At 40.0% G+C, this 25,565-nt stretch overlaps 1 protein-coding gene across 2 annotated transcripts in view; it reads left to right on the top strand.

Annotated features, from left to right (window-relative positions):
* MATN4 (matrilin 4) overlaps positions 1–25,565 on the top strand; it is a 48,664-nt gene that overhangs the window by 4,722 nt on the left and 18,377 nt on the right. For both annotated transcript variants that reach the window (XM_058177969.1, XM_058177970.1), the window contains exon 2: positions 24,500–24,609. In XM_058177969.1, the coding sequence (XP_058033952.1) occupies positions 24,534–24,609 (76 nt within the window). In that variant the 5' untranslated portion in view covers positions 24,500–24,533. The remainder of the gene's footprint in view (positions 1–24,499; positions 24,610–25,565) is intronic.

Genomic DNA, 25,565 nt, shown 5'->3' on the forward strand with positions numbered 1-25,565 from the left:
ACACAGAAGTTATTTTTTTGGAGCAAAACTGCAGAACTTTGCTTTGGCATATGTCTCTACGAGAGTAGCCCAATATAGTCAATGGGTTTTACTTCAGAGATGAAATTGGCCCCATTTCAAATATGAATTCCTGTCTGGGATGCGGTAGCAGAATTTGGTATGTCTTATTTATTTACTTAGTAAAATGATACTATCTACCTAAACTAGTAAGCTTTTTCTTCAGCCTTCTGGAAAGACTGTGCTTGAAAATGTTCTCTGTTTCAAAAGGATGTTTTTCTCTCTTTTTCAAAGCATTTCATCACATGTTGTTCATTAGGAGAGTGGTTAGATATTTTTTCTTTGCTCATTTGATTTTTAGTGGCTTATTTTTTTTTAAAAAAAAGAATTCCATATAAATTAATCCTTGGTTGGTCAAAACACAATATGTCTCTCTGTGTTAAATACCCTAGCAGTACATATAATCTGGTTTGTTTGTTTTTTAAAGGAAAGAGAAAAGTCTGTTCAGCCTTAAAATGTGAAGCAAAAACAGAAGTGCAAAGCTAGCAGATACATTTAAAATACATCTGACATTTCTGTAAAAGTATTCAATTTGCAAACTGGAGTGCTACAGTTTAGAAAGGCATAATGCAATTTTAGGCATATATAGATTCCATTACTTGGTAAAACTCCACTTAAATGTCAATTAGAGTGTATTTTTTTAATTTTTTTTAATATTATTTTTCCTCCTGAAGGTGGTGGATAACATTCCAATGAACACAATGCTTGGGTTCAGAAAATTCAGCTAATCAAGCTTAACAGGTTGCATGATGGTTCAACCTTTAGGTCTTTAATTAACCTATTGAATCATATCACAAGAATACAGACATTGGAACGTACTCTTAAGTAAATGTGCATGAAGTGAAGCTGCATAAGGCCAGAATGTTAATGGCTGCAACAGCTCAGCATACCACTAGCATGCTGCATAGTATAAGAGTATTCCTCAATGTGCAGAACACTTCCATTTTATGTCTATAGAGATTCTCAGTCATCCATGTCATGGTTGTCCCAAAAGTGCTTTTTCAGGAGGCAACTGAACTTTCTTGTTTTTTCTTTTAAAGACTTTTTGCTTCTCATCCAAGAAACTTCTTCAGCTCTGACAGGATAGTGGGGAATGGAAGGATTTTTTATTCCTTGCAGACAGCTGGTCATTTGCATCCTTTTAGAGGGTCGTTGAAGAACTTGAAGGTTTATCTGTGTCCTCAGGGTCACCTGAGTCTGCAATTTTTCTTCTGGAAATCCATTCCTACTCCCACACCATTCAAAGGCTGTTCATCCCAAATTGTATAGCTAAAAGTCTGTAGAGATGGATTTCTAGAGGAAAAATCTCAGAGCAGCCCAGAACCTCTTAAAATAATTGTTTTAACATGTAGAAAACATGGTTTTTAAGGTTCTGGTGATGAGGAACTCATCTGGGATCGCCAGAGGAGCCTTTTAAAGCCTTTTTTTTCACAACCTCTTCAGCCAAAGGGGTTGTTAAAAAAAGAGTTTAAAGGCTCTGACGATCTCAGCTGAGCCTCGGGATTCTCAAAGGCTTTTTTTTTTTTTACTTTTAAAGGCATGTTTTCGGCTGAAGAAAAACTGCTTTTAAAAGTAAAAAAACCAAAACCTCATGGCTCGGCTCAGCAGAAGCAGGGGGTGGGGCCAGGGATTTTTGCTACCGATCCTCCGAACCACCAGCCGCCATCACTACCGGATCGGGCAAGCCGGTCCGAACTGGGAGCATTTCACCCCTGGTCTCAACATCTTTTATAGTGTGGTGACCAAAACTGGATGTAGTACTCTAGGTGTGATCTTACTTGATCTTGATTGTATCCCTCTATTAATGCAATTTAGGATTGCATTGGCTTTTTTAGCTGCCGCTGTACACTACTGGCTCATATTTAGCTGATTGTTCACTAAGACTCCAAGATTCCTCTCACAGTCACTGCTATTAAGCCTGATTTCCCCCATTTATATGTGTGCTTTTGATTTTTCTTACCTAAGTATAAGACTTTCCTTTTCTCTACATTGAATTTCATTTTGTTAGATAGGGCCAGTGTTCAAGTCTGTCAAGATCCATCTGGATCTTGAGCCTGTCTTCTAGTGTATTAACTATTCCTGCCAGTTTAGTATCATCTGCAAATTTGATGAGTTCCCCTTCTATTCCCTCATCTAAATTGTTTATGAAGATATTGAAGAGTACTGGGATCTAAGATGGAATCTTGTGGCACCCCACTGCTTACTTCTCTCCATGTAGACTTAGATCCATTAAGGACTACTCATTGAGTACGGTTTGTCAGCCAGTTGCGAATCCATCTGGTGGTGGAGTTATCTATCCCACTTTTTTCTAGCTTACGAAGAAGTAGGTTGTGGCCTATTTTGTCAAATGCCTTGCTGAAGTCGTATATTATGTCAACAATATTTCGCTGGTCTACTTATTTAGTCACTATGTTGAAGAATGAAATAAGAATGGTTTGGCATGACTTGTTTTTAACAAACCCGTGCTGACTGCTAGTTATTACTTTACACGTTTCTAGGTGTTGGCAGATCTGTTTTTTTATTATCTTTTCTAGTATCTTCCCGGGTATTGATGTTAGGCTGATTGGTCTGTAGTTTCCTAGGTCTGTTTTTTCCCCCCTTTTTTGAAGATGGGAACCACATCAGCTCTTTTCCAGTCCTTTGGTAGTTCCCTGGTATTCCAGGATTTTTGAAAGATGTGGTGCAATGGTTCTGGGATGACATCTGTCAGCTCCTTTAGAACTCTGGGATGTAATCCATCAGGTCCTGGTGATTTGTATTCATCAGGTGTTCTCTTAATAATTTTTTGCTTATTTTAATTTTTATTTCCAGTCTGTTTTTTACAGTTTTGTTTCTGGTAGGTTGGGCTATAGTGTTGTGACTCCAGCCCCCGAACCTGGCCCCATGCCCGAAAATGACTCAGAGAGTGAGGGGGAAAGGCTGGTAAGGCTTACCTCGGGAGCACCGATTCCTTTGGCTTGGCTCCAGGAGCCAGAACCAGACCAATCGGAGGACGTAATGAGGCCTCCCTTCCCCAGGCTATGCCTTCAGACCCAGCTGATAATAATAATCAAGCTTGGCTTGACCCACGCTTCAGAAGATTAGAGAGGCAGCGTCATCAAAAGGAAGGGTGGGGCAGGACCCCCACCCCACAGGATATATAAGGAGCTTTGGGACTGCTCTCACTCCACGGGAAGCAAAGTTTCATTTTTCATTTCCTTAATGAAAACTTCTTATCCATGTTTTGCTGGATATGGAGATTCTCAATCATCCAGGATATGGTTGTCCCAAAGGTACTTTTCCCTCCCAAAAAATAATCTTGTAAACTGTATTTGTGCAAATTATGTAAAACTTCAGAAATGGTTCCATGGTAATATAAGTTTTTGGTTTTTAGTTCTGTGCAGATTACTATATGTTTCAAACTTGCATAAAGTAGATGAGAGCCATGCCATAGCTTGATACATTCACACATTATTAATGAATATAAAAATACTTTATCTTTAAAATTCACAAATCTTGCATTTCTGTTTGGAAAGGAAAGCTGAATCCAACTTTTCACTATCAAGATTAATTCCTTTTTCAGAAGTCTTGCAAACTTTGATTAAAAATAAAAGGGCACCAAATACAACTCTGTGACTTAAATACTCCTCTCAGATTGCAAAGGAAATTGGACAGGATGCATACATTCCTACTAGCTTACAGCAATATTTTTTTGATTCCTGATCTTCTATGTTATTTGCACACACGGAAAAAATCATACTATCAGAGAAAATCAAAATATCAATGTGGCGAGTTCCAGTGATATCACAGAAATGTAATGAGAAAAGTAACCATTAAAATGTATTATTAAAAATATGTATTTTTATTCACCAAACCATGTCATATATCATTATTAAAAAGCAGCACTATCTTTCCCTTTAAATCTGATGATGAAAAATTGGGATATCAATGAACTGAATAATAAACCTAAATGATGATCTCTTGGAAAATCTTCTCCAAGCTAATACTCTCAAGATACCTTAAATTGCATTTCCTACATGTCAGCCAGCAGAAGATAATGGCAAATATATTTGAGCCTATCTAGAGGTCAGTTTTAGATGACTTAGGAGGACAGAGGTATCAAACTCGATTTCATTGAGGCGTGCATCAGGGTTGTGTTTTACATTGAGGGGTGGGGGGGCATAGCCAACTTGACTTCACTCGTGTCGGGGGTGCCTATAGTGGCCTGAGTGCTCTGCCAACGAAAATGGGGCATGACCCACTCAAGCTCTGATTTCACTGGCAGAGCACTATGGGCCAGTCCTTTGGTGTTTACAGGGTGATCCTGTGGGCAGATCTAAGCAACCCATGGGCTGGATCTGGCCCATGGGCCTTGAGTTTGACACCCCTGATTTAGGAGATCTAAGAAACCTTAGGTTAAGATCTAAGAAACCTTAGGTTAAAATCTCAGAAAATACAGTAAAATGGGGTGAAATGAGAGGAGAAATGTTGTCCCTGCCTCCTTGAAGAAGAGGCCAGATTTTTTTTTAAATGAAAGATAATAATAAAACCCTGAACTAGGATTCATAAAATATATGATACAAGAAGTTTGGCACTAGCAGTTTCTGAACAATCCCTCTGCTGTGATTAGATGCTGCCTTGTTGTGTTGTATTACAGAGGACAATTTATCTAATTTTTCATCTAGCAGATGATGTGGAGCTATTCTGAGGGAAGAAGTCCAGAAAATGTTCTTACAAACCAAGGCAGAAAGAGCCGATTCTACTATGCATTGGCAGAAATCCAGTACATGATGCAACTTTACCATCTGAATTTATTTAAAGATTCAGATGTTAGCGTAAAACAACCTTCCTGCAAAGGCACCTTCCAGATGTATTGGATTATGCTCCCTATTTTTGTTACTGTCATGATCCTTGCTTAATTCGTTTTGAGTATATTAGCTGAAGAGTTGAACACATCAGATGGTGTAATTTTGGAGAAGATTTGCCTGAGGAGTTTGTAAATCAGATTAGATAGACAAAATAGAAGTTATTATAGATATTAATTTCATTAAAATAATAAAGAGAAGAATCGGTACTTGAAGATGTAGACGTCCAAAAGTTTAATGCAATAAAAACATTATAACTCCATTAATAAAACAGGAGCACAACAACAGTGACTGGGTTTGCTTTTAAAAAACACTGGTATGGAAGCCAAGTATTTATTTGCATAAGTAGAATTCTGTCTCAGCAGTGACAACATCTGGCTGACCTTGTTTTGGCCTAGATCAGTGCTTCGTAACCTTGGCAACTTGAAGGCTGGCTGAGGAATTCTGGGAGTTGAAGTCCACATATCTTCAAGTTGCCAAAGATTGCGAAACACTGTCTTAGATTCTTAACTGAACGGGTAGTACCAGCTATTACCAGCTAGGCTGGGAAATTAAAAACAATAACAAAAGAGCATGGCAGGCATGGCTACTCACTTTTCTATTGTTTCAAGAGAACTTATATGCAGCCATTCAGGGACCTCTCACATTTTATATGGCATTCAGAAGGAGGTTAATAAGCAGTCTCATTTATAACCATAGAGTCTTGATCCGTATTAACTTTCTATTTTCACTGAACTGGATGATAGGATTCATACATTATCTCACTATGGTTTACTGAATAACATACATCTGTCTGTGAATATTGCATGTTGCACCAACCAAGGAGACCACATGATGACTTAGTGTGTGAATCTGGTCTGTATGACTTGGTTAGGTAGTTTGCACTCTAAGTCATTCCATTTTCCACTGTATGAAAATTTAACAAAGTCCTTAAATACATCCTTCAATTAAAATGGTTAGATATGCCGATATACTTTTGGTTTATTGGACTGTAACTTGCACTATCCCCCACCATGTTCGTAGTTGTAGCTAAATAATGCTAACATCTATAATATGTTACGATATATAGCCCAGTTTTGTCCTGATTTCAACAGTTGAAAAATAATAATCAAATAATGCCATTGCATTGTATCACTATAATAATGGTAGGGACAAGTAGACCTTACGAGAAGTTATATTAACTTGATTTTAAAAATAGTGCTCTTTTTAAAGTTGCCATCTCTTGCTAAATGCCCCTACATGGCAAATGAAAGATACTTCTTCAAACACCTAATGAGGTTTATTTTAGGTAGATGGTCAGTTCAGAACATAGTTGACTGTGTAAATAGATGTTACATAGCTGTGGTTGTAATGTTGTTAGCTTTGTAAATATAGGCAAAACAGAGATTCAGACAGAAATTTCTTGTGGTGTATCATAGAAAGCAGAAAGTACAAGTATTAACAACATTTTGGAAACCTTCCCAAATCATCATGTACAATTATTGACTAAAAGAATAAAAGTTGAAAGGAAACTAGTTTCTCTCCCCCCAACCCAACACATACACATAAAAGGTTCTGAACAAACCAATGGTCTGGAGGCAAAAACTAAAATAAATTTTGTTTTGCTGAAGTATTGCTGAAATCTTATTAGTTTTTGATTGTGTAAGATTTTGGAATTTTTCCTCCTTTTTGGCCATCAAATTAGATGGTGCAAAGGCATCTGAGGACAAAAAAAAATGTGCCTGCTGCCTGTCCATTTTTCAACAAACTGATACCATTTGTATCTTTTTATTTTGATGCAGCTGGAAGATTAATTTCTTTTCTAATTCTTTTCCAATTAGGACTTGTACTTTCTCGTCATGCAATTGATTTATTTTCATTCTCATTTATTTCTATTGATTCCTTTTCTCCCATATTGTTTTGTTTCCCTCTAAGGGAATATATATATATATATATATATATATGATCTGTCTCACATTCAGGACCAAATATACTTCACTGGTTCTTCCGGACTTTATTATAAACTGTCAATTCAATCATGCTTTCAGTTTTATATTAATTCTTTTGACATGTATGCATATCAATGGATTTATGGTTAAAATATGAATTTATAATAAATAGACGATTTTCTAAGATTTCCATTCTAATTCATTCTAGGGTCTCTGAATGTTTCTCTTTATCCTTTTATCTTAATTCCACCCATCCATCCATTCATGTCACCCAGCAAAATCATGTTTTCCCCTTGATCAGAATGCCATGCAATCCCCACACTGTTTTTTTTTTCATGATCAACATTTATTAGAGTATGATATGACAACTGTCATCAATTTATCATTGTATACTTTTAAATGCACCTGGATGACAACAATTCATACCTTCTAGCGTACAGTTTAGACCAGGAGTGTCAAACTTTTTTTTTTTTTTTACATTTATATCCCACCCTTCTCCGAAGACTCAGGGCGGCTTACAGTGTATAAGGCAATAGTCTCATTCTATTTGTATATTTACAAAGTCAACTTATTGCCCCCCCAACAATCTGGGTCCTCATTTTACCTACCTTATAAAGGATGGAAGGCTGAGTCAACCTTGGGCCGGGCTTGAACCTGCAGTAATTGCAGGCTGCTGTGTTCTAATAACAGGCTTCTAACAGCCTGAGCTATCCCGGCCCTTGCAGTGTCATGTTGTCGTCACATGATGTATTGTGACTTTGTTCCCCTTTCCTAAACCGGGGGTGGGCGTGGCCAGCACATGATGCATCTGGCTCGTGGGCCGCGAGTTTGACACCCATGGTTTAGACCTTTTGCTCATAATTAAATCTACATTTTTATGCACACAAAACACTCACACAGTTTCACTTCATATATTCGTTTGCTTTTATTAAAGTCTGTTAGATTCTTAATTTTGCAGACTCACGCCATGTTCTATTTTTCAATCTTTAATTTTTGTTCTGCTCTTCACCATTTATTTCTCTTAGATTCCAAGTCTCAATCTTCTATATGCTATGAACGTGACCAGATGCCCACTCAGTCTATTGTAATCTAGTATACAGTACTCTAGATTACAAGCCTTAGTCATACTCATGGCACATAAACTGTTCTTTGCTAGTAGTTAAGGGCAATTCTGATAAATTCTGACATATTTTGGCCATTCCACCATGTGTAAAATTACAGCCCAGTTTTATTCCAAGCATCCTCACTCTATTCTGTGCAAAATTAGGACCTCTAATTTAGAGATTGTCTTGCAAACCAACATATTATCACACATCTCAGCATCTAGAAGTAGGCACTTGACTGATATACTTAGGATTGTTCAGAAAAACTACAATTTTTGGAATTTAAAATACCTTACGATTACAGTAAAATGGCAGAGAGCTGGACTAAAAAAAAACATTGGAATCTTTAAGAGAATATTCAAGATCTTCTGAAATCCCTCTTTGTATCTAAAGAATTTGCATCCCTTTTAGCATAGTTTTAGTTTAAATGTCTTAGTGGTATAGGGCACTGTTTTTAGTGTTTCCCATAGGAGTAGATTTGGAGCTACTTTAGACAGACTGGTTCAAAATCTGGAGACACCGCTCTTGCTCTGTAATACATAAAAGGTAAAATGATCTCTCTGCTTTATAAAGAGCTTTTTGTTCAGGGCTCTCTCTCTCTCTCTCACCACCAACTATGCCTGTAAGGAGCTGGGTCAAGAATTGAACCAGGGGCTCCATGTGGGAAGATATTTGTTACTGTGTTAAGGACAAAGACAGATTCATGTTTCAATTATTCTGGATTGGTTTGTTGGCTGGTAATGGGGACCTGATCAAAGACTAATGGAAAAATGATTAGCAGCCCAGTAGGACATTTTTCTGAGAGCAATTCTTTCCCTCATGATGACACACATAGAGGCTAAGAGATAAAATAGTTACCAGACCTCCTACAGGTGTGAATTTGCTTGGTTATTTTCTTGCTTTGACAACATGGTGTCTCACACTGAGTGCTCAGCAGTCCTGGAAAAATGAGGACTTTTTGTTGAATGTAGTACAGTTCATCCTCAACTCAAAGAGGACTTTCATTTAGTGACCATTTGATCGTCCTCTTCCTCACCCCTCCTGTTCAACATCTATATGAAGTCGCTGGGTGAGATCATCAGTGGTTTTGGGGTGAGTTACCAACTGTACGCTGATGACACTCAGCTGTACATTTCCACCCCAGGCCACCCCAACGAAGCTGTCAAAGTGCTGTCCTAGTGTTTGGAGACCATGCGGGTCTGGATGGGGAGAAACAGGCTCAAGCTCAACCCCTCCAAGACGGAGTGGCTGTGGATGCCGGCATCCCAGTACAGCCAGCTGCAGTCGCGGCTGACTGTTGGGGGCGAATCATTGGCCCCGATGGAGAGGGTGCGCAACTTGGGCGTTCTCCTGGATGGGCGGTTGTCCTTTGAAGAACACCTGACGACCGTCTCCAGGAGAGGTTTTCATCAGGTACGGCTGATTCACCAGTTGTGCCCCTTTCTAGACCGGGATTCCCTATGCACAGTCACTCATGCTCTCGTCACTTCTTGCCTGGACTACTGCAATGCTCTCTACATGGGGCTCCCCTTAAAGAGCCACCCGGAGGCTTCAGTTGGTTCAGAATGCGGCTGCGCGGGTGATTGAGGGAGCCACGAGTAACATCTATCCTGCACAAGCTGCACTGGCTGCCTGTGGTCTTCCGGGTGCACTTCAAGGTGCTGGTTACCACCTTCAAAGCGCTCCATGGCTTAGGACCGGGGTATCTACGGGATCGCCTTCTGCCACCATTTGCCTCCCACCGACCCATGCGCTCCCATAGGGAGGGCCTCCTCAGGGTGCCGTCAGCCAGACAATGTCGGCTGGCGACCCCCAGGGGGAGGGCCTTCTCTGTGGGAGCCCCTACCCTCTGGAACGAACTTCCCCCAGGACTTCGTCAACTTCCTGATCTCCGGACCTTTCGCCGCAAGCTGAAGATGTATTTATTCTTCCGCGCAGGACTGGCATAGAATTAGTATTTGTATTTGCAATTTTAAATGGGGTTTTATGGTTTATGTATTTTAATTTAGGGGCCAAATTTAATAAGTTTTTTATCATTGTTTTTATTTGTACTTTATTTATGGATTGTTGATTTCATCTGGCTGTGCACCGGCCTGAGTCCTTCGGGAGAAGGGCGGTATAAAAATTAAATTATTATTATTATTGTTATTATTTTACAGTGGCACCAAAAAAGGGAGTTATGACCAGTCCTTGCAGTTACAACCATTGCAGCATCCCCATACGGTTCACATGATCAAAATGGCGGGGCGTTTGGCAACTGACATGCATTTATGATGGTTGCAGTGTCGGGGGGTGGGGGTGGAGGTGTCACATGATCACTATTTGTGACCATTCCAGCTGGCTTCCAGCAAGCACAGTCAATGGGGGAAGCGGGATTTGTTTAACAACAGCCTGATTCACTTAGCAACTGCAGTGATTTACTTAACTGGTCATAACATTGGGCACACTCACTTAACAGCTGCCTTGCTTAACAGTGAAAATTCTGCTTCAAATTGTGTCATTAGTTGAGCACTAGATGTGAAGCTTAGGATCAAAGAAAGTTGCCACATTTCGAGCCAGACCTCAGTTTAATTTAGTGATTGGCAACTGTAGCACTCTGTATATAATATAACTTGAAATATAACTTTCATGATCCCTCTTAGCCATGCCAGCTACATCGGCGGGATTTTACAATGTCTGAGAGGGCCCAGGGCTGTTGACTTTGACTGGTAAGGAGTCTCCAAAGTTTTAAGTAGGATTTTTTTCTCCTCCTGATTGTATCTATTTTTGCCATTAATGGAGTCTGGAATTTTTAACTTGTCTGATGTGCTCAGAACTGTTCCAAATATTTCCAGGCAGACTCTTTGCAATCTGATCTGAACAAAGTGGGCCACATGTCACTCTCCTGTTCTCCCATTATATAATCCTTTCTCCAGTGACTTATAGCCCTCCTAGCGTATTACTCTTTTTAAAACATTTTATTTCTTTAAAACTAACAACAGAAAAAATAAAAGAACAAAAACATATATATACCATTAGCTTGGTCATTTGTATGACCAATGTAGCACTAATATACTGTACGGCATGTCAATTTCTCACATCATGTGGTAAAGAAGCCCAAAGCCTTACACAATGTAAGCCGCCCTGAGTCTTCGGAGAAGGGCGGGATATAAATGTAAATTAAAAAAAAAAAGCCAACAAAAACTCAATTTTTCAGCATATTTAATTCCTACCTTCAGAAAATCAATGAAATTTTAATATTGATAATTTTTCACTTGCTGTTAGTACAGAGCTCTGTGGGGATTGCTCCTATTTAGGCTAATGTCATTGGACATGTAATCTGGGCCACTTTCCATTTATAACTAATACATGGTGGACTTCTTCATCTCAGAAGCTTTGTTTAAAGACTGTAGCCATTATATGTGCTAAAATCAAAAATAATGCAAATCTATCAGTCTCAAAGTAGAGTTGTAGTTAATTATAATGTACTGTGATATCTAAAGTGTTGGACTTGGGCAAAGGACATCTGGGCTTAAGACTCCTTCAACCAGAAAGCTCCTAGAGTGACTTTGGGCCAGCCATTCTCCTTCCACTGAACCTACTTCACAGAATTTGGGGTGATAAAATTGAGTTCTCAAGGATCAGTCATCAGTCAACCCATCCATCCATCCTAACTGAAATTAAAAAGCTCCCTCAAGCTTAAGTTCAAATGCATCTTGCAAACTCAATTAGATGCTTCTTGTTCTGTTCTGCAGAGATTCTTTCAATCTTTTCTCATCTAAAATTGCTTTGCCTGCCAATATCCTCCATAAAATGTTACTTCTCAAGTTGAGGATTGTACGATATTTTTTTTAGATGTGCTAAGAGTGCAGTATCAAGAGAAAGAAAAGAAAACCTTTGATGATGCTGGGTAGGAATTTGGAGAGTTGGAATCATAACCATCAGGAGACAAAGAGTTGATGTCTCTGGTTGTCCCAAAGGATTTCACCTCAGATATTCAAAATATTTCTGATAACAGGTAGCCAATATTAACAATTAGAGGAATTATTACTTGGCAGGCTGTATTGAAACCCAAAGCAACAGCTTTTGCTGAAACTTAGTACGTGACCAATAGTTCATATATGAAACTTGGGAAGGAACAGGGCAAGATATTAGTAAGCAGAGTTGAGTTTCATATTGGCTTACCTGGCTCCATTACGTGATGAGGGATTCGTTTTTGCTTGTGGTTACAGTATTCTAGGAAGTGAAAGGCATCAGCTGGGTCTTCTGTTTGGTCTTTGTTCTTCTCTTTGCTTGCTTTTATACACTTACAATAAACTGCAGATATAGATAAGGTTTTTGTCACGTCTTGCATGAGGCTACTTATCTCCTGGCTAGTTTTCATGTGAGCACAAATATGTTATTCCTTCCATTTAAATTACATAGGTCTTTGCTTTAAAACAAACAACCAGTTGAGAGCACCTTGGCTGTAGAGCCAAATGTCTTTCCTTTTGTTTGTTTTTTAGGTCCCAAGGCCTCCTGCTTGGATGCTAAGTTTCCAATGCGGCTCAGTATTTGCACTTCCTTTCCCCAGCTGTTCTCTAATTGCTGATTTCCCACAAACATTCTGTTACCTTCGCCAATAGGCCTAATAGTGGATAAGATGGGGAAGATACCACTTAAACTAGTTTACATAAGAAACTGAGGAGTTGGAGGAAATGTTAGTAGTGGGTTTCCTCTTGTTCCCTGCTGTTATCTGGTCATGGATCTTCTGCTTCTAGGCCAAATGTCAATCACTAGGAAGAATGAATAGGGACTCATTGGCTCAGTGGCTAAGATGCTGAGCTTGTCAATCGAAAGGTCAGCAGTTCAGTGGTTTGAATCCCTAGTGCCGCGTAACAGGGTGAGCTCCCGTTACTTATCCCAGCTTCTGCCAACCTAGCAGTTCGAAAGCATGTAAAAAATGCAAGTAGAAAAATAGGGACCACCTTTGGTGTGTAGGTAACAGCATTCCGTGCGCCTTTGGCATTTAGTCATGCCAGACACATGACCACAGAGACGTCTTTGGGCAAAGCTGGCTCTTCGGCTTTGAAACGAAGATGAGCACCGCCCCCTAGAGTCGGGAATGACTAGCACATACGTGCAAGGGGAATCTTTGCCTTTAGGAAGAATGAGTGTCCTAGCTCTTGTTTTACCATATTCTCCATAGTAATGCAATAGCAAATAGAGGAAAAACTAAAGGGTAAGTAGAATATTCAGATTAGTTCTACTAACAAGTAGCCTGGACTAAAAAGAAGAATGATCAAATAGGCTGTAGAGAAACCCAAAATCAGCTTCCCCCCCCCGAAACTCAGTCCTGGACCAACAGTATGACATTTGGAAGGACCAGTGCAAGACATTGCTGTGCATGATACTGTAATGTATTCTGCATTGTGGATGCTAGACACTTGTCCTATTCAAAAAAGAAAAAAATGCAGTTATAATTGCAATTCTTAAAGTTTGTGTGCTGGTAGAATTAACGGCATACTTAACAAACTCCAACTATTTAAAGAGGGCAGTTTGCTGATGCTCTGCATGCTTTAGTCATATCTCTTTTTGATCTGTCTCTACTGGAATTAGTAGTTTGACTCCCCTACACTGAGCCAACAGCTCTGAGGAGCTGCAGAGTCACCTTGTCCAAAAGAAGAAAGCCCATTAGAACACTGAGTGAATCACTGTTCTAGACTTTCTCCTTTCAGAGCAGAAATATACCTGCTGTTATCCATTTGTTCCCGTTAAAGAAAGCTTGTTACCTTTCAATAAAGTGAAAATAATCTATTTCCTATTTTTGCTTTCCAGAGTAAAGGTGCATCTCGCCTCATGATTCAATCTTAGAAACAATTTTAGCTTTGCTCAGGTTTTCACCTGAATATAAAAGTTTGAAATTGAGTAGAAGAAAGTCTGGATAGGCTCATTCTTCCCACTTATTTCATGGCTCCTACCTTCCTTGGCTGGTGGCTGTTTCCAGCATCTTCCTCTCAAGCAAAGAGATTTGAAGGAAGGATCACATGGGAAAGCAAATATTGGTGTAGCTTCAGATCTTGGGAAAAGGCAGCAAGATAAGGACAGGGCAGGCAGGATGCAAGGATAAAAGGAGCAGTTCCACACACACACACCCTCTGTATGTGTGTGTCTCTGTGTGTGTGTGTGTCCTTCTTTGCCCAGTTTTAGACATGCCAGGCAATAAACTGGACTTGGACAGATGGTTTTGTCATGATTGTGAATTCTATAAAAATGGCCAAGGTATTGTACTTCCCCAGTTATGTACTGCTGGTACATAGAATAATAGAATAACAGAGTTGGAAGGGACCTTGAAGGTTCTAGTCCTACCTTCTGTTTGAACAGGAGACCCTATACCATTCCAGACAAATGGCAGTCCAATCTCTTCTTAAAAACCTCAAGTGTGATGGAGCACATATAACTCCTGGAGGCAAGCTGTTCCACCGATTAATTGTTCTGTCAAGAAATTTCTCCTTATTTCTAGGTTGGTTCTCTACTTGATTCGTTTCCATCCATTGCTTCTTGTTCTACCTTCAGGTACTTAGTAGAGAGTGCATAATAGGGAGGCTACTCATTCATGGATGTAATGATGGAATCATTCATCCCAACAAATAATGTATAATGATATAATAATATCTAGTATGTCCATTGTCCACAGTCTAGTCAAAGCCTTTGGGATAAACGTTTTGTAATTGGTGTTAACATAGATAAAGTACTTCTCTTAAAGTCACTAAAGCGAGCCCATCCTTTTCAAGTTTCTTCAAAAGCTGCCTCCATTGGGATAACCAGGGAAATGAAGTAGTTGCAGATGACAGGGAATAGTTTTTAAAGCAGCTGCACGAGCCCTACAAAAGAGGCAGTTGCTTTGATGATTCAAAGACAAAGATGGTTCATTTATAGACATGTGTGCTGCCAAGTACCTCTTTGGTGTCTTGTATATTTAAACGTACAGCTTCACAGTACATATGCACACACAATCACAGTATTACAGCTTCATACATTATGCACACACCTGCACATACAGACACACCTTTATTTAGTTCAATAAATTAGGATGTTGTGTGTATTGGGTAATTCTTCAGCTTTGCAAGTCACTCATTTTTCATTTTTTGGAAACAGAATAAATCAGGCTATTTGCCAATTTGCACCTGAGGTGAGGTTTAGTCACAATAAACTTCTAGAAATGTTGTGCACAATTGCCCCAAAATATTTTTGGGCTTTGGTTTGCTGAGTGTCAGGGTAGTGATCGGGTGCCCAGGAAATTGGTTTTGGGTTTTTTTTTGGCTCCAGAGGCATTGAACACACTAGTAAATAAAGGGATTTAAACCTTATTATTAATCAAGCAAACAGATTTAAAAGCATAGCATAAAAAGCATACGTACCAAACAAGATGACACCCAAATCTCTTACAAACTGCCAGGAGCTCTTTAATAACAACAGCAGAGATGGCCTAAGGGTGACTAGTTTCCACAATACCTAATAGCAATAACAGTTAGACTTATATACTGCTTCATAGTGCTTTACAGCCCTCTCTAAGCAGTTTTACAGAGTCAGCATGTTGTCCTCAACAATCTGGCTCCTCATTTTACCCACCTCAGAAGGATGGAAGGCTGAGTCAACATTGAGCCTGGTGAGATTTGAACTGCCAAATTGCAAGTAGCCAGCAGGCAGCAGAAGTAGCCTGCAGTACTGCACTCTAACCACTGCGCCACCACAGCTCATAATGCTAGGTTCTGTGCAGAAGCTCCCCACTAACAAAAACAGCCCGACAGTTTTTATCAAAATTTGGTACCATGATTTCATGGCTCTGCTGTAGTCATAGTCAGGAGACTGCAAGACCTGTCTTTGATTGTCTGGCTCATGACTCTGGGATGGGAACTGAAAGTCTGAGAGTTTCACAGTGGGAAAAGCTACATGATATTTTCCACTTCCTTTCTCCTTTGTTCCGCAAGCAAGAGTGGAAAAACAAGCAGGCTAGCTTAGAATGAGTTCTAAGTTTCTAAATTTTTCTTAATATAAGGAGAAATCAGAATAAGTCACTAAGTCCTCATGATAACAATGATCTTCTGCATTGCCACTGTAGGCTTTTCACTGCTTCCCCCCACTTCTGTCAAAAGGGGAGGGGAAAGAACATAAGACGTGAACAAAACAAAATTGGCTTCAGGACACAATCCAATATTCCGCATCAGGGGTCCTTTAAGCTATGTCAGTATTTCTCAATCTTAGCAATGTAAAGGTGACAAGATGTGCCAAGGTTGGGAAACACTGGGCTATGTTACGGAAGGAATTGGATGACCAGAGCAGTGTATGAACCCACATTTAAACCTAAAACATATGGTTTTGACTTAGTCTTGTAGCTCATCAATCCATTCTAAGTATGGATGAAGCCGTCTATCTAGACCCGTTCCAGTCCGGCTTCCGACCCGGGTACAGCACGGAGACAGCTTTGGTCGCATTGGTGGATGATCTCTGGAGGGCCAGGGACAGGGGTTATTCCTCTGCCCTGGTCCTATTAGATCTCTCAGCGGCTTTTGATACCATCGACCATGGTATCCTGCTGCGCCGGTTGGGGGGATTGGGAGTGGGAGGCACCATGTATCGGTGGTTCTCCTCCTATCTCTCTGACCGGTCGCAGACGGTGTTGACAGGGGGGCAGAGGTCGACCGCGAGGGACCTCACTTGTGGGGTGCCGCAGGGGTCGATTCTCTCGCCCCTTCTGTTCAACATCTATATGAAGCCGTTGGGGGAGATCATCAGGGGCTTTGGGGTGAGACACCAGCTGTACGCTGACGACACCCAGCTGTACTTCTCCACCCCAGGCCACCCCAATGAAGCTGTTGAAGTGCTGTCCCGTGTGTGGAAGCCGACGGGTCTGGATGGGGAGAAACAGGCTCAAGCTTAATCCTCCAAGACGGAGTGGCTGTGGATGCCGGCACCCGATTCAGTCAGCTGCAGCCGCGGCTGACTGTTGAGGCGAGTTATTGGCCCCAAAGGATAGGGTGCGCAACTTAGGTGTCCTCCTGGATGAACGGCTGTCGCTTGAAGATCATTTGACGGCCGCTCCAGGGGGCCTTCCACCAGGTTCGCCTGGTTCGGCAGTTGCGCCTTCCTTGATCGGGATGCCTTGTGCACGGTCACTCATGCGCTCGTTACCTCTCGCTTGGATTATTGTAATGCTCTCTACATGGGGCTCCCCTTGAAGTGCACTCGGAGGCTTCAGTTAGTCCAGAATGCAGCTGCGCGGGTGATAGAAGGAGCTCCGTGTAGCTCCCATATAACACCGCTCCTGCGCAGACTGCACTGGCTACCTGTGGCCTTTCGAGTGCACTTTAAGGTGTTGGTTACTACCTTTAAAGCACTCCATGGCTTAGGGCCTGGGTACTTACGGGACCGCCTGCTGTTACCACATGCCTCCCATCGACCCGTACGCTCTCACAGAGAGGGACTTCTCAGGGTGCCGTCCACCAAGCAATGTCAGCTGGCGGCCTCCAGGGGAAGGTCCTTCTCTGTGGGGGCTCCCACACTCTGGAACGAACTTCCCCCGGGTTTACGCCAAATACCTGACCTTCGGACATTCCGTCGCAAACTGAAGACACATCTTTTTATTCGCGCGGGGCTGGCTTAAATTGATTTTAACAAATTTTTAAATTCTTAGTAATTAATTTTAAATGGGGTTTTTTAGCTTATTATATATTTTACTTCTCAGGCCAATTTTAAAATAAGTTTTTTAACTGCATTTTAAATTTGTATATTGTACCGTCTGTTTTATTCTTGCCTGTACACCGCCCTGAGTCCTTCGGGAGAAGGGTGGTATAGAAATCAAATAAATAAATAAATAAATAAATAAATAAATAAATAAAGTATAAGAGTTCCATCTAATAAGATTTGTTTTGTGTACTGGGTGACTGTTATAATATAAAAGAATTATACCATGACTCATTTGGTTGTTATCTGGTTTTCCAATTTAGACAAATACAATTGCTTAAGACAGACATAAACTTTCCTCTTAGACCCTTATCCAATAAAATGCATCTTCCTGTACATAAGGAAATATAAATGTAAAGGTTCCCCTCGCAAGTATGTGCTAGTTGTTCCTGACTCTAGGGGGCAGTGCTCATCTCCATTTCAAAGCTGTCTGAAGACATCTCCATGGTCATGTGGCCGGCATGACTAAACGCCAAAGGTGCACAGAACGCTGTTACCTTCTCACCAAAGATGGTCCCTATTTTTCTGCTTAAATTTTTTTACGTGCTTTCGAACTGCTAGGTTGGCAGACACTGGGACAAGTAACGGGAACTCACCCCGTTACAAGGCACTAGGGATTTGAACTGCTGAACTGCAAATTCAAATTCAAATTCAAAGAAAATGTAGTTTTTTTAAAAAAAAAATACATTGATCACACACATACACACACACACACACACACACACACACACACACAATGTGTATGTGTATTTTGAGAAAGCACAAACCTGGGGTGATACATTCAGCTCTTACCCAAGGACTGTACCAGGGTGAAATGCTCCCGGTTCGGACCAGATCGCCCGATCCGATAGCGATGGTGGCGGGTGGTTCGGAGAACCAGTAGCAAAAATCCCTGACACCCCCCCCCATGCCCAGCTGAGCCGCGCGGTCATCAGAGGTTTTTTTTTTACTTTTAAAAGCATTTTTCTTTGGCCGAAAAAATGCTTTTAAAAGCTAAAAAAAAGGCTCTGATGATCGTGCAGCTCAGCTGGGATCATAAGAGACTTTTTAAAGCATTATTTTACAACCTCTTTGGCCGAAGAGGTTGTAGAAAAAATGATTTTAAAAGAAAAAAAAAAGTTGGCCATACTCACCCAGTCACATTACCCTCCAACCAAGCCACGCCCACACAATTTCACCACTGGACTGTACTCATGCATTGGGTTAGGCCACCTCAAATTTGTTGCAGAATAGGCATCAGTACCCTTTCACATATCACGCTTTTTACCCTGAGTAAAAAACACCGAGCATAATAATTTAGATATATCTTAATTGGCATGTTTCCCTTTCTATGTTTATTTATGTTGATAGCCTTTGGCTTCAACTGCTGCTCAGAACAGAAACTGGATTCATGCATCAACCCTCAGGGAGTCTTTTAGCTCCTGCTAAATAGAAATGGTCAATTTTCTTAACTGAAATTCTGTATGCCTTAAACTTTCTAGGCTTATTTTTTTGGCTCTGACACAAAATTGAGTTGGAAATTTTGCAGAGGCATGAACAAGGCATTTCTGGTGTTTGGGGAAGAGAAATGGCTGACATGGAAAATATTGTATATATACAAAAGAGGCCTTTCGTAAAATGGAGGAATTATACCCCAGTTTTTAGGAGTGTGAAAGTAGTATAAAGTGACAAAGTGTAAAATGATTTAGAATGAATAAGTGAAATCTTGTTTAACTTGTAGTGTTTGGAGGGTTAAATCAATTTTATGGTTACTAGTAGAAATCTGCAGAATAAATCTGTGATTTTTGTTTAGATTTGTTCATAATAAATAGCCAGATTATTTGAGGAGAATTTTTTTTAAAACTAGGTATTTATCCCTTGAAATAGATTAATTAAGTACCCTTCCTTTTAAAAAAGCAATATCATTAATTGAGTAATAAGAGTTGTAGGGGTCTGCAAGCTTTGCTGGCTGGGGAACTCTGGGAGTTGAAGTCCACAAGTCTTAAAAGAGCCAAGATTGCAGACCCCTGACCTAGATGATTCAATTGTCTCAGCTACAAATTTTCAGTTTCAGTCACAACTGAACTTCCGTGGACCTTACTTCATACTGAAGTGGTCAGTAGAGAGGGAGTGCATAAGTGCACTAACGTGCCTATCATCCCTGTCTTTGTATTTTTATTCTCTTATTCTTGTTCTCATTTTTGTCTGACAAATTCCAATAAAATAAATAAATAAATAAATATTCTCTATGGTGTTTTTACTTATATTGGCCACTAGGAGACAGTCCATGACAGGTTTCATTCTCTCTCAGTAAGATTTCTCCCACCTCCAAAATTTAGCCGGAATTACATGACAAAACAGAAGGACAACACTACATATTTTTTCTTTAGCATAGTCTCAGAGAATTCCTCAGCTTTTTTTCTAGTGTTCACTAAGCAGGAGCATACTATTACAATAGTGGATAAATCAAATGCTGTTATACCTTTAGCATTTTGAACATCTCTGGCTCATTAGAAAATTTAAAACCATGACTCTGTATCACTCTCACTCCATAAGCTTTTTCAATCTCCAAGTTGTAAAAAATTGTTTCTATAACAGCAATAATAGTCTGAAGACTTGGCTCTGCTGATTGGCTTGGGGAGCATCACACTGGAGCTAGCTACTAGATTGATAGCAAGCCACATCTCTCCCCCACACACCCGCCCATCACTCCCTGCTTCCTCCCCACCATCTTTCATTCCTATATGGTGGTATTTTCATCGTTTTCTTTTTCATTGTTTATTCTAGTGTTCTATTACTTTGCTATTGTTATGTTTACACTTCTTTCCTTTTTCTGCTTTTATTGGTGTAAACCACCTAGAATATCCCCATGGCAAGATAGGTGGCAAATAAATAAATGAATTTGATAAATAAATACATTTGATAAATAAATAAATACATTTGATAAATAAATAAATAAATAAATAAATAAATAAATAAATAAATAAATAAATGTATGTTAAGGCTTTTCGGGACAAACTGTTGGGAAAAGTTATTGCACTTTTGGAACCACTGAAGGCTCAAGGCTGCTTCCTTTAAAATCACATTGCATGTTCATAGCGCTTCACCTCAAAAATCATTGTTGACAAAATTATAATAATCTGTGCTAATCTGATGGTTTTCATTGCAGTTATTGATATGGAGATTGGGGGCTGTCCAGGCCAGCATGGTCTGCCTGTTTCTTTCAGACATGTAGACCCTGATCATGGGAGATAGATGACCTTTCATGCATCCTGATACCTCCCATAATTAGAATGCTGGACACTTGAAATGAACTTATTATTATTTGTCTTTAGTTACCCTAGATCTGTGATGGCACCTGAGTTGTCGCCCCAGTTCAGCTCTGTGGTGCATGTGCACTCGCCTCCCATCGGCCAGCTGGTCTTTGGGTCTCTGCCACGTGCACGGGGGCAGGGCACATACGAGGTGACCATGCATGCATGTGCAGGAGGTACAGCATGGTGGGGGGAGGCACACGCACATGCGTGGGAGTGCGGCAGGCGGGCTGTATGCGCATATGTGGAGGGCGGCACACATGCATGGGGGCGCATTTACATTGCATTTTGGAGGACTGGTTGGGCGTGCTTGCTTGCTTTGGGCACTTGGTCTGGAAAAGGTTAGCCATCACTGGTCTAGATAATTACTGATAAAGCTATGAGATGCCATTGAGGAGCCATGGTGATTCAGTGGTTAAAATGCAGCATTGCAGGCTAACCCTGCCTTCCGCTGCCAGGATTAGCTTCTGACCAGCACAAGGTTGACTCAGCCATCCATCCTTCTGGAGTTGGTAAAATCAGGACTCAGATTGTTGAGGTCAAGTAAGTTGACTCTGTAAACAGCTTAGAGAATGCTATAAGGCACTATGAAGCTGTATATAAGTCTAAGTGCTATTGCTATTGAAATCTTCCTAAACAAACTTCTGGGCCTAACAGGAAAGTTTTGCCAGCATTACCAGTTAAGTTCAGACTGTTGGGAAGACTCTGATCCTTGGTACCTTTTCATCAATATTTATTTATTTATTTTATTTTATTTGTCACAAGAGTATATATAAGCATAAGCATGAAAATAACTATATAATATATAAGCATATATATGAACATAAGTATGTTATAACTATATTAATTGGATATAATGAAAGGAAACAATAGGACAGGAACGGTAGGCACGTTTGTGCTCTTATGCAAGCCCCTTATATTAATATCTAGAGATTCTTATTATTTCTTTTCCAGAGTTTCAAAACTAATATTGCCCATGTTGCTTATATTACTACACTTTAATACTTTGCTACTACTTGCATTTCACATTATCCTTAAATCATTTGGGATCTTCCACATTTAGAAGTCACCACACTGAGAAATATGCTATTGATTAGACATCTTGTTTTGAATTGTTCAGAAGGATCTGTTTCCGCTAACATTCTTTCTTTTCCTGTGGTTCTTTTGTCCACTGGGTTAAAGTGTTTAAAAATATCCTGAATATGACTAGAGATAAGTGAAATTGTCAGTTTGGGATTTGGTGAATTGCTCATTTTCCCAATGTTCTAAGTTGTGAAAATATGGTGGTCTGCTGACCTCCCTGAATAAACCACATATATACCATATATGATTAAGGTAACCATGGATATTCTATTTACCCACTTCTTGGGTCATACAGTACACAGAACCATAAACTAACCACCCAAGGTTGGCTTGCACAACATAGTAGTCTAAAATGTATATTTTGGCATATTGTACAAAACAGTAATAGAGAGAGGAGTTTGGGGAAAGGAATATTTTATTTCATTAAATTATTCTGGCTTTTATATACTGAAATGAAGTTCATTAACAGGCAGTCAGGCTTTCTATCAGAAAGCCACAATGTTCTCTTGTTTTGGTAGATGATGAAGAATTTTAATATAATATGGCAGGAAGGATACCACGAAACCACCCATTGGGACGACTGCTTTTACATTAAGAGTAATTTCAACAGTAACTTGGTATTTTTAATATCCACATTTACAAAACTGCTAAAATTACGTGGGCGCTTGCCTTATGCTCCCCTAAAGAATTGGAGCACTGCTTTAGGCTCTCAGAACTCTGTATAATTTGGAACAAAGTAACTTAAAAATAAGCGCTATATCAATGATGGCTAACCTTTTTGCCATCGCGTGCCAGGAAGGAGGTGGGGGGAATCACACGGGCGTGTGCCCACACCCATAATTCTATGTGCCCCGCCCCAGTGCATGCGCATGCGACTGGAAGTGGGACCGGAAGTTGGCAAACGGGTCATTTTCGGCCTCGGGAGGACCTTCAGGTGCGGGAAGGCTGTTTTTGTTCCCCTGACTCCTAGAGAGGCTCTGGAGCCAGGTGAGAGAGAAAAACGGGCCTTCTCCACCACCCTCTGAGGCCCTCCGGAGGCAGGAAACAGCCTGTTTCCCTACTTCTGGTGGGCATGTGCTGGAACTGAGCTCACGTGCCCACTGATATGGCTATATGCCATAGGTTCACCGTGGCACTATATGCTCAGTAATTTACCACTGAATAACCAACTTTAAAATGATCCTTTACTTTCAAACCATGTTATCTATATTGAGATTTCAAGCTAGATAGGTAACCTTCAAAAAACATTTGTGAACAGCTGGCTGTGAAAGTAATGTTATAAAATTTTACCACATTAAAAAAAATATATCACAGGATTCTGGTGACTAATACATTTTATTAAAAGGCTTACTTAATTCCACTATAAGAGGTTGTTGAACTCACATGCATTAAAAGGCTTCAGGCAACCTCAGAAAATCTCAACAAACACAGTAGGTTTTTAATACATTACAATTATTAATCTGTAAGGTGCTGGTAATCAGTCTCGCATGTAACCTCCACACACATACCCTTTTGGTCTTTTTCTCCCTCCCCAATTATCCAATTTAAATCTTGCATCAGTCTAGCCACTCTGTGCATTGGATGAACCTATGGTTTATAAAAATCATATGTCTTGTAATAAAATGTATTAGTTTGAAATGTTTCTACTAAACTCCTGATTTTTTGTTGTCATATATTAGCATAGAGAGCTTGTACAAGGCACCAAACTAGAAACCAGGAGATTGTGAGTTGTAGTGTCACCTAAGGTACAAAGCCAACCTTGGGCCAGTTATATTTTATTATTTATTTATTTATTTGATTTCTATACCGCCCTTCTCCCGAAGGACTCAGGGCGGTGTACAGGCAAGAATAAAACAGACGGTACAATATACAAATTTAAAATGCAGTTAAAAAACTTATTTTAAAATTGGCCTGAGAAGTAAAATATATAATAAGCTAAAAAACTCCATTTAAAATTAATTTCTAAGAATTTAAAAATTTGTTAAAATCAATTTAAGCCAGCCCCGCGCGAATAAAAAGATGTGTCTTCAGTTCGCGACGGAATGTCCGAAGGTCAGGTATTTGGCGTAAACCCAGGGGAAGTTCGTTCCAGAGGGTGGGAGCCCCCACAGAGAAGGACCTTCCCCTGGGGGCCGCCAGCCGACATTGCTTGGCGGACGGCACCCTGAGAAGTCCCTCTCTGTGAGAGCGTACGGGTCGGTGGGAGGCATGTGGTAACAGCAGGCGGTCCCGTAAGTACCCTCTTAGTATACCCTCTAAGTATACTCTCTTAGCCCTATGACAAGACAAACCACTTCTGAAATCTTGCAAAGAAAATAGCAAGGATTAGGCCAGGCAGTTGCCCAGACTAAAAAACTGATTTGAAGTTACACGCCCACACCCAAATTAACATGACTCTACTACATTATCAGATATTTTTGTCAGCCTTGTGAGAAGACACTATAAAAATCTGGTTAAATGAAAAGATACATTCTCCTTTTGTACTTTAGACTTTTTCCTGAGATCCTATCATCTTGAAGGAAAATGATGAAGCTGCTTTTTGTTATACCTTTTTTAATGCATGCCTTCACCATGATGGAAGGCCGTCCAAAACTCTTAGGTAAGTATCAGCTATTTTTTTTTTATTTTAAAATCAAACCTGAATTAAAACTCAAGATAAAGCTAAAAACAGATTGATATATAGACAGTCCAGCAGCAAGGTAGATTCAATCACTGTTGGAAGACCTGAAGATCTAGGTTGGGGACCGATAGCCCTGGGCAAAATCTATCTCTGTATGTTGCCAAGAATTTACATCCACTTGATGACACATAATCAGTCAATGTATCATTCAGCTGACAATCAAAGTTAACTGACAAAAAGGTACTTTTTTTTTCAGTTGATCACTCATTCACTAAGAGTGAAGATTTGTTACTTAACACTATTCAAATGCATCTCATAATGTACAATTTGAATTTCCCACCAGAAAAACATTCATTATTAAATTGAAAAAGTAATGATTAAATTTGAACTAGGCCATATTTCTCATTTACCCTTTCTTATGAGTTGGTGAGGGGTTTTTTTTTCCTGCACACTATGCAGCAACATACTGCTGTAGTGTATATACTTTACAGGAAGTCATAAGACTTTTCTCACTAGTTCAGTATCTATACCAGTGTCAAACTCGTGGCGTCACAGCAGCCTCATGTGAAGTAGCGTGAGTTTTTTCCCCTTCACTAAATCGGACGTGGGTGTGGCCAGAGCATGATGCATCCAGCGTGTGGGCTGCGAGTTTGAAAGCCCTGATCTATACTATGTCCACCCTGTACCCCTAATCTTCTATTACTAAAGTCCCACATGCCATTACTGAAACTTTAAGGTAGAAGTATTTTAAATAAATAAATTGAGGTGGTGGAAGAATTTCAGATTAAGAGTGTAGCCCGACACATGTTTAATCAGTATGTTTAAGTTGGACTAACTTCCATATAAATATACTGTGAAATTTGGCAAATTAATTAGTGGAAACATTTGGAAAAGGGGCCATTGACTAAAACCGTTGACTTTGAATTAGCAAGTCA

This window comes from Ahaetulla prasina, chromosome 3 (genome assembly GCF_028640845.1).
Source record: "Ahaetulla prasina isolate Xishuangbanna chromosome 3, ASM2864084v1, whole genome shotgun sequence".
NCBI classification, from domain to species: domain Eukaryota; kingdom Metazoa; phylum Chordata; class Lepidosauria; order Squamata; family Colubridae; genus Ahaetulla; species Ahaetulla prasina.